This window comes from Fusarium subglutinans (genome assembly GCF_013396075.1).
Source record: "Fusarium subglutinans strain NRRL 66333 chromosome Unknown NRRL66333_c0000274, whole genome shotgun sequence".
Classification (NCBI taxonomy): Eukaryota; Fungi; Ascomycota; class Sordariomycetes; order Hypocreales; family Nectriaceae; genus Fusarium; species Fusarium subglutinans.
Window position 1 is genome coordinate 40,227 of NW_023502337.1, and position 12,724 is coordinate 52,950.

General features: G+C 48.0%; 5 protein-coding genes across 5 annotated transcripts; 3 read left to right on the plus strand and 2 right to left on the minus strand.

Annotated features, from left to right (window-relative positions):
- Positions 1 to 643: 643 nt before the first annotated feature.
- On the minus strand, positions 644 to 3,427 carry FSUBG_12550 (uncharacterized protein; the record flags this gene model as incomplete). Its single annotated transcript, XM_036677350.1, has 1 exon — positions 644 to 3,427. One exon carries the CDS (start codon positions 3,425 to 3,427, stop codon positions 644 to 646), a length of 2,784 nt encoding a protein of 927 aa, XP_036531984.1.
- A 1,812-nt stretch (positions 3,428 to 5,239) lies between these two features.
- On the plus strand, positions 5,240 to 6,686 carry FSUBG_12551 (uncharacterized protein; the record flags this gene model as incomplete). The annotated part of the gene is made up of 6 exons (XM_036677351.1): positions 5,240 to 5,308; positions 5,355 to 5,569; positions 5,615 to 5,693; positions 5,748 to 5,780; positions 5,832 to 5,863; positions 5,912 to 6,686. 6 exons carry the CDS (start codon positions 5,240 to 5,242, stop codon positions 6,684 to 6,686), a joined length of 1,203 nt encoding a protein of 400 aa, XP_036531985.1.
- A 465-nt stretch (positions 6,687 to 7,151) lies between these two features.
- On the plus strand, positions 7,152 to 8,003 carry FSUBG_12552 (gamma hydroxybutyrate dehydrogenase; the record flags this gene model as incomplete). The annotated part of the gene is made up of 1 exon (XM_036677352.1): positions 7,152 to 8,003. The coding sequence occupies one exon, from the start codon at positions 7,152 to 7,154 to the stop codon at positions 8,001 to 8,003; it is 852 nt and encodes a 283-aa protein (XP_036531986.1).
- Positions 8,004 to 8,907: 904 nt separating this feature from the next.
- On the minus strand, positions 8,908 to 9,698 carry FSUBG_12553 (uncharacterized protein; the record flags this gene model as incomplete). Its single annotated transcript, XM_036677353.1, has 3 exons — positions 8,908 to 9,141; positions 9,444 to 9,557; positions 9,612 to 9,698. The coding sequence occupies 3 exons, from the start codon at positions 9,696 to 9,698 to the stop codon at positions 8,908 to 8,910; spliced, it is 435 nt and encodes a 144-aa protein (XP_036531987.1).
- A 923-nt stretch (positions 9,699 to 10,621) lies between these two features.
- On the plus strand, positions 10,622 to 11,473 carry FSUBG_12554 (uncharacterized protein; the record flags this gene model as incomplete). Its single annotated transcript, XM_036677354.1, has 2 exons — positions 10,622 to 10,633; positions 10,688 to 11,473. 2 exons carry the CDS (start codon positions 10,622 to 10,624, stop codon positions 11,471 to 11,473), a joined length of 798 nt encoding a protein of 265 aa, XP_036531988.1.
- Positions 11,474 to 12,724: the final 1,251 nt, after the last annotated feature.

Sequence of the window (12,724 nt, forward strand, 5' to 3'; positions counted from 1 at the left end):
GCCACGGGCTCCGAGTCCCGAGTGTCGACAGCAAAAAGCGCAAGTAAGAAACAAAGCACTTCGGAGCAATCGAGGTCCGACAGGACCTGGTTTGAAGGGCAAAAGGTCTCGCACCCCCGACGAATTGAACTGTATAAAGAGAAGAATCGATAGTTCCGACAGTATTTAATCAAGGATGGCGTCTTTGGGAACGAATAAGCCGGCCAGGAATAACCTAGTGTAAGCCATCGCGTCGTGAATGAAGAATGGAGCGCATCTACTGTCCACTCATCTTGGCCTCACGCTACCGTTAGTTACTCCACAAATCGTATTGGTCGTATTCATCGCATTGGGCGGCGGAGCACATTTTCATAGAGCTCCGTAGGCCATCCCCAACATTTCTTCTAGTATCGTAGCTTTCACTAGTAAGATCATTCCTATCATGGGCATTCCGTTTAGCCTCTACCGCTGTAGACTGGTGCTAAACCTTGACAAAAGAATCCGAGTTACCTACCGACTACTGCTACCCCAGCTCAACTATAGGCTCTAAGTGGACTTATCAAACAAATCCCTATTATTAATTCGAGTGCAAATAGGCTTTTGGATCTATAGTTCTATTGATGCGTTATGAGCGCAAGATAAAGTCGTCTCCGAGGAGCAGAAATTAGTTATAAATACGCCATTTCTGACTCTTAATGCAGTCAGAGCAGTCCCAGCAGCCCTTATCACTCCAGCTCAACTTCGTATCGCCAAACTGATTCCATGTAATACCCTTGAGCTGCCAAACTCCAATTGCGCATTTTCCATACTCCTCAGACCAGCCCGATGCTTGACAGTCAGGGTTCGAGTTACAAAGAGCCGCACAACGCTCCTCCGAATCCTGGTTGGGAAACTTGGATGGTGCCTCATCCCACTGCCATGGGAAATAACCCTGATGTTGGCAGACCACATCGCCGTTGTCAACCTGCCTGAGCGAACAAACAGCGTCCTCGCTAGTAATGCTGGGTGCGCATGTCGCTGTGGGGAGAGAAGTTCTCAGCGATGCAGAGTATGCATCGCGATCTTGGTCGTGGCAGAAGCATTTCCAGCAGCTTTGGTCACTCCATTCCATATCCGAGTCGTCTCCGGTGCCGGGGGTGAATGCGGAGGTAAAGATGGAGTTGGAGGAGAAGACACAAGCTTGTTGATTCTGATCCCATGCTGAAGACTTGCAGCGGTGGGGCATTTGGTTGCACATAGCTACACAGTTCTGGTAACTGTTGATGCCCTCTTGCCAAGGGTACTCATTGTCTTCGAGTGTAAAGGTGTTCCTGATAGTTCCCGATTTACTGCAATCTTGATAACTGTAGTCGTTCTGATCGAAGGTGCACCCATCGGATAAAGCGAGGGTGCATTGAGGCATGGAAGACTCAGTGATTGTTGGGATGTAAGAAGAGCTGAAGGTTGTGAGAGGTTCAGTACGTGTTGGAGTCATTGTCGTGGATTCAAAGATACGTTCAGTCGAGCTAGGAGCCTGGCTGGTGGTATCATGCTTAACTGAGCAATCGTTGGAGCAGGACCAGCAGCCCTGGGAACTCCATGGTAGAATGTAATCATGGGCGTTCAAGTCCTGTGCTTCCTGGAATGCGCTGCTCGTCATGGCGACATTGGTAAAGATGCACCGTCCCCGTGCGGCATCGTGAGCAGAGGCAGCACAGCCATCCAGCTGATAACAGATAGTGGCACACTGTTCCGAGTTTGTCTGCATAGTAGCCTGGTCGAAATCGTTGTTGGCATAAGGCTGGAGGTCAACAGCGCCGAGGTTACCAATCTTCTCACAGACAAGTTCTGAAGATGGTGAGCTCTGCAAATGGCAGTTGGGACAAAGAGTAGGGACGGAGGGAGAAGCAGATGTAGTGACAATTGCTGGGAGAGAGGTGGTTGAAGGTGCGAGGGTCGAGGTCTCAGTATCCGCTGGGTTCTTGATGTCACAATCCTGACACTCGAAACAATCGAAGTCATTCCACATCAAAGAGTTTTGCGCATTCAGATCAATACCGACGACACCCAGTGTGTCACTAAGCATCCAGCAGCTAGTCTCCGAGCCCAGGTCGTACAGCGCAAAGGCCTTGCAAGCAGATCCCTCTTGCTTGCAAAGCAGGGCACAATCAGCGATGGAGTTTTGTCGGGGGTTGCTAGACTTTGTACGGCCCCATGTCCCTTGCTTTGCCTTTCCAAAGGCCCAGCAAGCCCTGGGGGCGGTGGGGCGATCATTCTCGGACCGCTGTGGGATTCCGGGCAAGGATACCGTCTGGGTGACTTCTGGCTGCACAGGGGTGCAGTATCCAGGTGGAGGGGCTCCCGCGGGGCAGACACGCGAGCCAGTTGGTAGAGAGCTTGCAGTCGAGGGGGAAATGTCACGTGCGGTTGAAGGATGCAGGGCGCTCGTGCTTGGGTCCAGAGTGAGAGTCGTAAATGGGTTCAAGGATGCTGTAGATGGGTCTAAGGTCGGGACAGTGAACTCATTCGCGGTCGAGGGCTCGCGCTGACTGACGGTGGTCTCGCTACCGATGTAAGACATAGTAGTGAGAGACTTGGTTGATGGATGGAAAGTCTCGGTACCAGGACCCGTGGAAAGACCAGTTGTTGGTTGTGAAATCTCCGAAGTGACGGTTGCAGATCCAGTCGAAGACTTGGTGCTCCCCTCACTGCTCGGCGCGCTGGAGGTCGTAGATCCTGCCGGTGAACCACTTGTAGTGGCAGCATCATTTCCACCACCGAAATCAATTGCTACATCGTTGACCGTCTCGGGAGTGACCTGGTTAGACATAAAGATCGAGTCGACATAGATAGCCGCAATTCCACCAATCGGGCAAGTGACCGACACTAAAAAGGCACCCTCCGCGTTGGGGACATCGGTTTGCTCAAGAACAGTATTCCAGTCAATAGCTGTTCCAATACTAAGGATCGTCGACGTGAAGAATTGATGGCCGGCGATGGACGCGCTTAGTGTGCAGACGTTGATTTGACTGGCGGTAACCACGGCGTAAAAGAAGCGAATGGTGTATTTCTTCTTGATGTCGAGAGAGTCCAGCTGTTGAGAAATGCTGACGATGTTTCCAATGGCTCTCTTGCGTGCGGGAGGGTTGTTGGCGGCTTGCAGCTCAACACAACCCCTCTCTTTGCTGCCATCGCTGGTAATACCCTTGTTCTCGACAATTTGAGCCTGACCTTCAACGACGTAGTTGGGGATGTTGCTTGGGTTGGTGGGATCTCTGATGGCGAAGTTTCCGTTACCGATCACGTTCTTGACGACGAGAGGTCCCTTTGTCTCCGAAGTAGTCGGGGCAACTGTCGTTACCGTTGCTTCGGTGTGGCTAGTCGTACCATGGGGCTTACATGGGCCTGCTAGGGCAACATTAAAGTTGCACAAGAGAGTCAGGCCCGCCAAAGCGAAAGAAGAACGCATGGCGAAGGTTTAACGAATGTAGTGGCCAAAGTGGCGGTAGGATGGTTAGCAAAGGTAGCGAGAAGACCTGGGCAGCGGCATATCGACTGTTTATGAAGTATTTGGCTCCAGAATCCGGTGGCCTCGGCCCCTAATTAATTGCAGAAATGTCCCAAGAGGTCGAGACGCTTATTCCTACGCGATGAGACTATTTACTTAAAATCAACGGGTCCGCTCAATCGGTGACAACTAGTGAACGCCTCGTCCGCTGTTCCGACATGGGAACCCTTTCCGCTTTTGCGGAATGAAAATGGTTATGAGGCGCATTTAGGTGTTGTTTGGCTGCGTTAAATGATCATTTCACTATAACTATGGTGCTGAAGCCTTTGAGAGTATCAGTTCAATTGATTACATATTATCTACCTCCCAGAGATAATTATGTGTTTTTCCGTGATTGCTGGACTTTGGAAACTTACCCCTGACCTCAGCTTGACACTAGCGACTAGCCTCTGTCTGTCAAAGTTCTGTTGAAGCCTGGAAGCCAATAGTGTGTTATAGCGCTTGGCACTATTTAATCTTCGAAATATGCTTGCCGTAAGTCACGCCATAGCGCTGTTTTGGAGACCCTGATATTATGGGATTTAGTAGCCAAAAGAGTAGCTGCTGTCGGAAGTTCCCGTTTTGGCTTTCATCGCTGCATCATTGTCATGTCATTTGCAGTAAACTACCCTATATTTCCAATTTTAAGTTAGTAGTCGTCTGCTTGTTTTGTGGCAGGCCTTAAATTGGTGAGCCTTATTTAACTAAATTCTGTCTGCTAATTTAACCTCTCAGTCACGAGCTCCAACTGTAAATAACACAGTTAACAAGCTGAGCTTCTCAAGGTTGAGAACAAGACACAAAATAGCAATTAAAAACCATTCCCGAAATGAGACAGAGTATCCAAAAACAGGGTACTGACCCTCGCGCCATTTACAGGAATGAATTAAGCTGGGGTATCAACACGACCACCTTCGCCCTGGACCTGATATGATCCTTCCTGGTGGAGACTTGAGCGAAGAACTATCTAGGCTCTTCCTTGAAGTCCATGCCCAGAATATCAACCGAAGTGCTCACAAATACTATGAGACACAGTCCAAGGACGACAACAAATAAAACATTCTTTAGGCCTCACAATCGACAACAAAGCTTCGGACGGCTACCCAATCAATGTCGTCTATCATTATTACGCGCGTTTGTTCTTCCAGTGGCGATCTCTAACATTTCTTAGGCGCTGGATAAACGGTGTGTAATCTTGGTTCCATAGCGACGCAACGACTCCAGCATATCCTTGCGAACCAAGTGATACGAATTTACAGAAGACCTGCCACTGATTTTTTCGATATAATTATTCCTATGCTGATAGGCACGAGTAAGCCGTAGGAGGAATGTAAGGCGCTTTATCCAGTATATGTCGATTACCAAGGAAAATGTCTGCTGGGAAGGCATGAAAAGGTGAGCTTCGGAACTTTCAAGGACGAGTCATCTAGGGTAGCTCGTAAATCGGAAATTGCGACAGGTTCAACCCGCCGCCATTGGAGGAAGGATCGATCGAGGCTAGGAGAGTTTGTACTAGCTGGGCACTCTTGATTGGCTAGCCAAGTTCTGGTTCCTGGATAAAATCGATAGTTTCAAGATAGGCTGCTTTTTATGCCACTATTTTCTCACAAAGAGATTCAGGAGATGAGACTCACGATAGGGGCCGGAAATAAATGCCGAGAGCAGGTAGATAAAAGACAACCGTTCTCCTCGATTCTTGGCGTTTTTAGTTCAGCCACTCTTGTGATTATCACCATGAAGTTTACATTGTTGTCTGCTTTGCTTATTGCATCAGCGTCTGCCGATGCAGGCACTTGTACTCAGGTATGCGCAGAAAGTCACTGTAGTATTGCCTCGTTGACAATTACAGGACGCATGCCTCAAGGCAGTGGGGCTGTCCAATTGTCGAGCTCGAAGATGGCCGCCTGCACACGAGAGTGATTGTTCCTCATTTCTCCGATACACTTCGATCCCTTCGGCGACGACCGTGACTGCGACTGGGGAGCAATCGACCGTGGCACTGAAGGATACTGAGACTCTGGGCCCGGAGACGGACGAGGCGACTGCGACACAGTCCGATCAAACGTAGGTGTTTTAACATTTGCAGCGGGCTGGACTAACGATCTGCAGCGCCACAACCAGCGTTACCTCCGACCCCGTGACTGTTTTCGTTGCTGTCACTCCTACCAAGACTGTCACCGTCACTATCGTAAGTGCTCGGAAGCTCATACGTCATGAGACCATATCGCTGACTGCATTATAGACACCAGATCCCTACCTCGAAACTGACATTAACGTAAGAATATCGAGATGCCCACTGGGGAATGTAATGGCTAAAAGAAAATAGACCAAAACAGTTGTTCAGACTGATGTTAACACGTATGTACTAGCCTCCCATGATGAAGTCCCATTCTGACCATCCTATAGTATCACGGAGACAACCTATTATGGCCTGCCCTCCAAACGTGCTATTGGTGCCCGATCCACCAAGAACATTCTCAGGCCAACCAATATCCCATCCTATGCTGGATCATGCACAGATGCTGAACAGTACAGCAGCGCCTGTGCCTGTATGGGTGTTCAAGAGACGACCATCGAAGGAACTGCTTCTATCATCACCGAGACTGTTGAACCCCATCCTGAGACGGTTGTGAACGTTCACACGGAAACCCAGCCTGCAGTCACCGTCACCACAACCCTACCAGCCAAGACTCGAACTGTGACTGTTACTCTCCCCGGACCACAAATCACCGAGACGACCACCGCAGATGCTACTACAGTTTTGACCTCTTTCACTGCCGACCAAGATACCTCTGTAATCACCCAGCAAGTCACCGAGGTCGACAAGACTACCTCCGTCACCACCAAGACCCGCTCCGTCGGACCAATCTGCACCGCCTACACACCCCAAAGCGCGTGCCAGTGCAAATTCGAGGTTCTCTGCGACCAGGCAGTTAACGTTGATAGCTCAACCTTCTTAAGGCAGATAGACTTCCTCGTCTATGTTGGAAGCTTTGAGGAGTGCATGCAGCGCTGCGATAACAACCCGAGCTGTCAGTTTGGTGATTATGTGGCGCTTCCAAATGGTGGTCTTTGCTCAAGCTATAGTGGAAATCCGGGGGATTCTGGTACTGAATCCGAAAGTGGAACCAAGTATTTTGAGAAGGACGGAAATGTTGATTGCTCGTCTTGTTCATCGTAGAGCAGGGAAGGTTTTCGGAAGGGGTTGGAGCTCTCTACATCCTCATTCACTGTATGATAAGTTATTTTACTACTATTCTTGTATCAATATTGCAGTTCTTCACTCTCTCCACGGAAAAATCACATACTGGGGACATAATTGTATCGAGAACAGTATAGTTCAGCTGTGAATACCTCTTGGCGGTTACCGTCGGCGTTTCGCAATGTATCGGGTGAGTTGTTGCCGAAACCGGTGCCTGTGAACTATGAAGCGACTTGTACTGTGAAGGGCGTACAATGGAGTATTTTTTTACCCGATAGCCATCAAGAGACTACTTTATACTCACTCATGCACTCATAAATTAAACTATTAAGAGACAAACTGATTCAGCAGAATATAGTCTTCTCTATCTACTCAAAATTCCATCAATACGCGGCATAAGCAAGGCAAGCCAGTATGAGAATTGGTTTCCTGGGCTTAGGAACCATGGGCACGCCCATGGCCCTTAATCTACGCCGGCAATTCCCAGTCACTGTGTGGAATCGAAACGCCGCTAAATGCACGCCCCTCGTCGACGTCGGTGCTGAAACCGCAAAGACTCCTTCCGCGGTGATTGAGAAATCCGATGTCATCTTCACAATGCTCTTCGACGGCCGAGCAATCCAATCCATGATCGATAGCGAACCCAATGACAAGTTCATGAAAGCCATCCATGGCAAGACACTCATCAACACAAGCTCAGTGTCTGTCGACTTCAGCCATAAGCTTGCGCAGCAGGTCCATGATGCGGGGGGAAAGTTTGTCGAGATGCCCGTGAGTGGTAGTAAGGGTCCAGCTGAGCAGGGACAGCTTGTAGGCATGATGGCTGGTGACCCAGAGGTTGCTGAGCAAATCAGACCTGTTGTAAAGCCCATCACTACTGCTGCTATCTACTGCGGTCCTATCGGGTACGGCTTAAAAGCGAAATACTCCATCAACCTGTTCCTAGTCTCTGTGACAACTGGTCTTGCAGAATCAGTAAATCTTGCGCGAGCTCAAGGTTTAGACTTGGTGGCCTTTGGACAGGTCCTCAACAGCAGTCCTTTGGCATCTGCGTACTCAAAGGTCAAGATCGCCAAGATACTCAATGGAGATTGGACACCCCAGGCTGCCGTCAAGGACTGTTATAACAGCACTGAGTTGATCAAGTCGGCGGCTCAAGACGTGCAAGTTCAGACCCCGTTGATCCAAGTTTGCAATTCTCTCTATAGAGAAGCTCGCGAAAGTGGTTTGGGGGAGGAGGATATGATGGCCATTTATAAACTATTTTCGGAAACTCAGGAGAAATATTCTCAATAACCACACAAATAAACTAAGAGGGAATTGAGACTCTTCAGCTTATACAGACATCTGGCGATTTGACATAACGTACTCTGCTAATCACCCTTCCCGCCTCATCATGAGTTCTTGCCAAAAGTAAGGCGTCAGAGTATATACACTTTCGAGTCAGCCTATTCAGAATCAAGATCAGTAATTCTTCTACTCGTTGTTCAATATAAGATAAATTAGTTCATGCGGTTTATGAAAACACTGTGTTCCACTGGCGGAAGTTTAACCCTCGGGACGGTGGATTTTTCAGCCACTACAGGTGTCATTGAAGACGATTGGTAATGGCTCTTGGAGATGCCATTATTCTTTGTTCGACCATTATCCAGACCGCCAGTATCAACAGTCACTCTTTTTCGGCACAAAATGGTCTTTTCATAAGCGCCTGCGGATATGAATTTACGATTCCTGATCGGCCTTGGAAGCATAATGGCGTGCAGTTCTGCTCCTATGCTTGTGGCCGAACTTACACCTCACGAATCGCGAACGACCCCTAATATCCATGTGTAATACACTCTGGTACTGGGTAGTAAGTCCAATATCTCCAGAGCCATCATTCACGCCGACTAACGGGTTTAGTCCATCATCGCAACATGGACGACATACGGTACTTGCTGCTTTAACTCCGAATGATCTTGGAGACTCCCTACACCCCTTTAAGCACTACCCGCAATCATCAGCCTCACCGGACTCTGTTTTGTTCTCAACAGTCCTCGATAGCGTGTGGGCCCGGATTGTTATCATCAGTCACGCAATATCCTAGTTAAGTACCATACCGTTCGTGACCATGAGCGGACCAACCGCGTCAGCTGACTCAGTCTTCGCCCTCTCTTCGTCGTCGCAGCGTCATGCATGTTAGTTGGTATATGTGCTTTGACTATAACCGGCCGTTCTTTGCAAGGACCAAGTCAGAAGCCCCCGGTGCAGGCGTTCTTCCCTGTATCATCTTCTTCGCTTCTTTGTACAACATCTGCTGGAATCCACTGGCTGTCGCATGCCCAGTCGAGATCATCCCTTCAACTTCCGCGTCGGGGGCATTGCACTTCTCATGGGTTCCATCAAAGAAGCTAGTTTCCTCAACCAGTTCGTCAACCCCGTTGGGCTGGAGAACCTGGCTGGAAGTACTATATTGACTGGTGGCGCCTACTACGTGCTTTCATTGTAAACAGCGACAGCATGTCATATGATTAGTCATTCTATCGATGGTTCAACTCTTGTCATCATCTAGGTAGTAAACGCTAAAGATGACTGCATTTACAGCCAAGTTCGGCGGATTGAACTAGAATATCATGCTATAGTAAGGCAACATTCCCTAACATGCTTGTACGACCTGCTCCTATCAAGCTTTACAGCACTCACACTTTCAGAATATTAGCCACTCATCCACCGGACTTGGAGTGATGTGAGACTTACTGAGACAGATCCGGAATCGTTGTCAGGAACAACCATTGTAGAACATTGGCTGGCATGTTCTGTTGTACCACAGACGTTGAGGCCAGTCATACTCTTGCAGACTTCAATCGGAGACTGGTATTTAATATAAGTAAACGGATGTTTCGTTCACAGATTATGTCCACTTACACAAGGCGTGGTTCGCGACACGCAATCATCTGCAGTGGCGAAAGGCATAAAGGCAGCTGCCAAAACCAAGATGTTATGGAATTGCATAGTGGGTATTTCAGAAGTATCTGTACTTTATGAAGTAAGAATATTAAGATAAGTGAGATGAAAACAGCAGGTAATACTATGCTGGGGTATTAATACCCCAAGCTGGAAACTTCCCCAGGCCATCATAAACACCTGTCACTTTACCGACTATTGAACTGCCAAGACATATGATCCATTTTGCAAAGCTTATGACTGACCATTCACTTGGTGGGTAAATAAAGCACCGATACCAGCAAAACTCAAAATCGCAGATCATAACCTCGGTGTTTCGTTTCGCCTCTCAGCTTACGTATCTTGGTGTCCGTGTCGAAGAAAGGTGGATATCGATCCCCATATGAAGTGGATTACATATATTAATGCCAGACAGACCCTTGAAAAGTTAATTCTTATGACTCGTGGCATTTCTCGCAGCTCTTTTAACACAGAAGCGCCGATTTGTACTCCTCTCGTTATTGCCAAGCTTAGTGATATCACCGGTTGGGGACGTGTCTAGTCAGTGTGTTGAGATGTCCAGATTTGGGGCTGCTCTTCGATCCACACCAACTCTAGGGCTCATGATGACTGGGACTCGGGCAGGTAGAGAATCTTTTCTCATGCGTGTTTCCGAATCGGAAGAGTACAAATGTATGGCCTGGATCCGATCCGAAATCCGGAAGGGCTTGTTCAGCCGATGACCTGTCACGAACTGGACTATGGTTAAATCTCAATGTCTAAATACGTACTTAAGAATCGCATTTCAGCTGTCACAAAGTCAATTTTACTAATCACCATCTTCTCACAGCCCTTTTGTTCTAAATCACCAACATCTCTAATAAGAAAATGTCACCAGGTCGTCGCGATGTCGATTCCCCACTGTTGACGGACTAACCCTTAGGGGTTGGTTCTACACCGCCAGTGGAGATGGAAAGCATCCATGCATTATTATGGCAAACGGAGTGAGCTTTCTCTTAGTAATCATTAACTGGATTGTCCACTAATTTCTTTCCTAGCTGGCAGGTTTGAAGGAGCAGTTCTGCCCCAACTTTGCCCAGCGGTTCCAAGCCGCTGGCTATAGAGTCTTGCTCTTCGACCACCGCAACTGGGGTGCAAGCGACGGTCTTCCACGTAACGAGACAAACCCTATCCAGACTGGTCGCGACTACTCAGATGCCTTTGACTACGTTGCCTCGTTGGACGAGGTTGATTCTTCGAGGATCGTGTACTGGGGCACTAGTATGTGCGGCGGCTCCGTTTTGCACGCTGCGGCTTTCGACAAGCGTATTCGAGCGGTGATCTCACAAGTCCCCTTCGTATCCGGCGAACTTCTTAGTACACACCTCGCACCCATGATCGGATCCCTGTATAGTAGTCGACAACAGCTCAAAGCTGGCAAGCCTGCCCCACTGATCAAGCTGTTTGCCGAGACCCCCGAGGAGAGTCTCCAGCAAGACACTAAAGCCCTTATCCGCGACGAGAATCTTTGTGATTTCATCAAGGCTTTGGATAAGGACAAGCTGCCTTGCTCTCCGAATGTCACACCCCAAACACTTCTTAACATGATTGCATTCGAGCCTCTAGCCTTTATGCACCGCATTGCACCTACACCGCTCCTCATGGTCAGTGCAGATAACGATATTTGCGCACCAACTTTTACCCAGCTCAAGGCCTACGCTTTGGCGTATGAGCCAAAGAAGCTGGCTATTCTGGAGGGTTCGGGTCATTTCGACCCCTATCACGGCAAGGTCTTTGAGAAGAACGTCGAGGTACAGCTGGCTTTTCTGAATGATACGGTTTAGGAGTCTGCAAACCCTGTACCCTTAGAAGTCATAGTCTCTACTCATTGCAATTGGACCGTAAATTGTTGAAGGCACCCCTGGATACAGCGTGATATGCAAGTTCGAAGGCTGATTGGCAGGTTGCTTGTAACACAGGTCTCAGAATGTCCTGGCAGAACCTGCAAAGTGATTTTCTGAGGATTGGGTCCTTGAAGTAACATATTGACTTATGGCTGGCTGACGAATCTTCGAAGATGCGATGTGTTACTTGGAGTTGAGACTTATGGCTGAGAGCTTGAATCAGCAGATAGAACTTAGCGTTGGCATCGCTAATATCTATAACTCTGAAATGAATAAGTCAAAGATACTTCTTACTGAAAGTAGTATTCCCAGAGGTTAGTAAGGCCAAAGAACTGATTTCCGAACCTTTGTCTAATACAAAGTCAGCAGCAAATTTGTTTTTGGAGACAGTATACATAGAGTCTTGATATCTTGATATTCTCGACTATTTCGAATAAAAAGGCTTTATATATAACTCGCAGCTAAGACATGATACCTCCTGGCAAAACTACCTCCGCATATACCATGCCAAGTCACCGTCATTCGTCTCCCTAAATGTCAATCCATTGCCCATGAACTGAAACCGGTTCTTGCTGGTGTACTCAAACATGAAGTCCTCAGTTCTAAACTCATCCAGAATCTCCTTATAGTGAATCACACTGCCCGGATACATAGCCGTTACCCTGCCGTCGGCTTTTCCCTTCTTGAACCAGGACCTGCAGTCCCCCGTCCAAACAGTCTTTTTCATCAATTCTTGGACGTAGGTATTAAAGTCATCTAGCGCATCCTGGCGAACTTGGACAGATCTAAATGAAGTGGCAGTCAGTTAGTATGAGTACTCATGAAAATTGTCGCAGAGTATAACATACTTGATATTCTGTGTCGATATTTTCCGGATCCATCTTGCGATGTAGTCCACCGTGAATGACATGACAGCCAGCAAGCTTCCGTGTGCCAAAGGGGTATTGGAACCATTGACAGTAAATAAATTGGGCATGTTTGCTAAAAACACCCCAAAGTAGGCCTCTGGAGCGTCCTTCCACTGCTTAGCAAGCAAAATCCCATTCTGACCAGGCTTTAAAATACCTAGCCTACGGGTATCTATAGGTACCTATTTAATAGGGATAAGTACCTAGAGATACCTATTCTAGATACCTACCTACAGGCAGGTACCTAGATAATATAATTATATAGGTATAGGTACTTATAGGT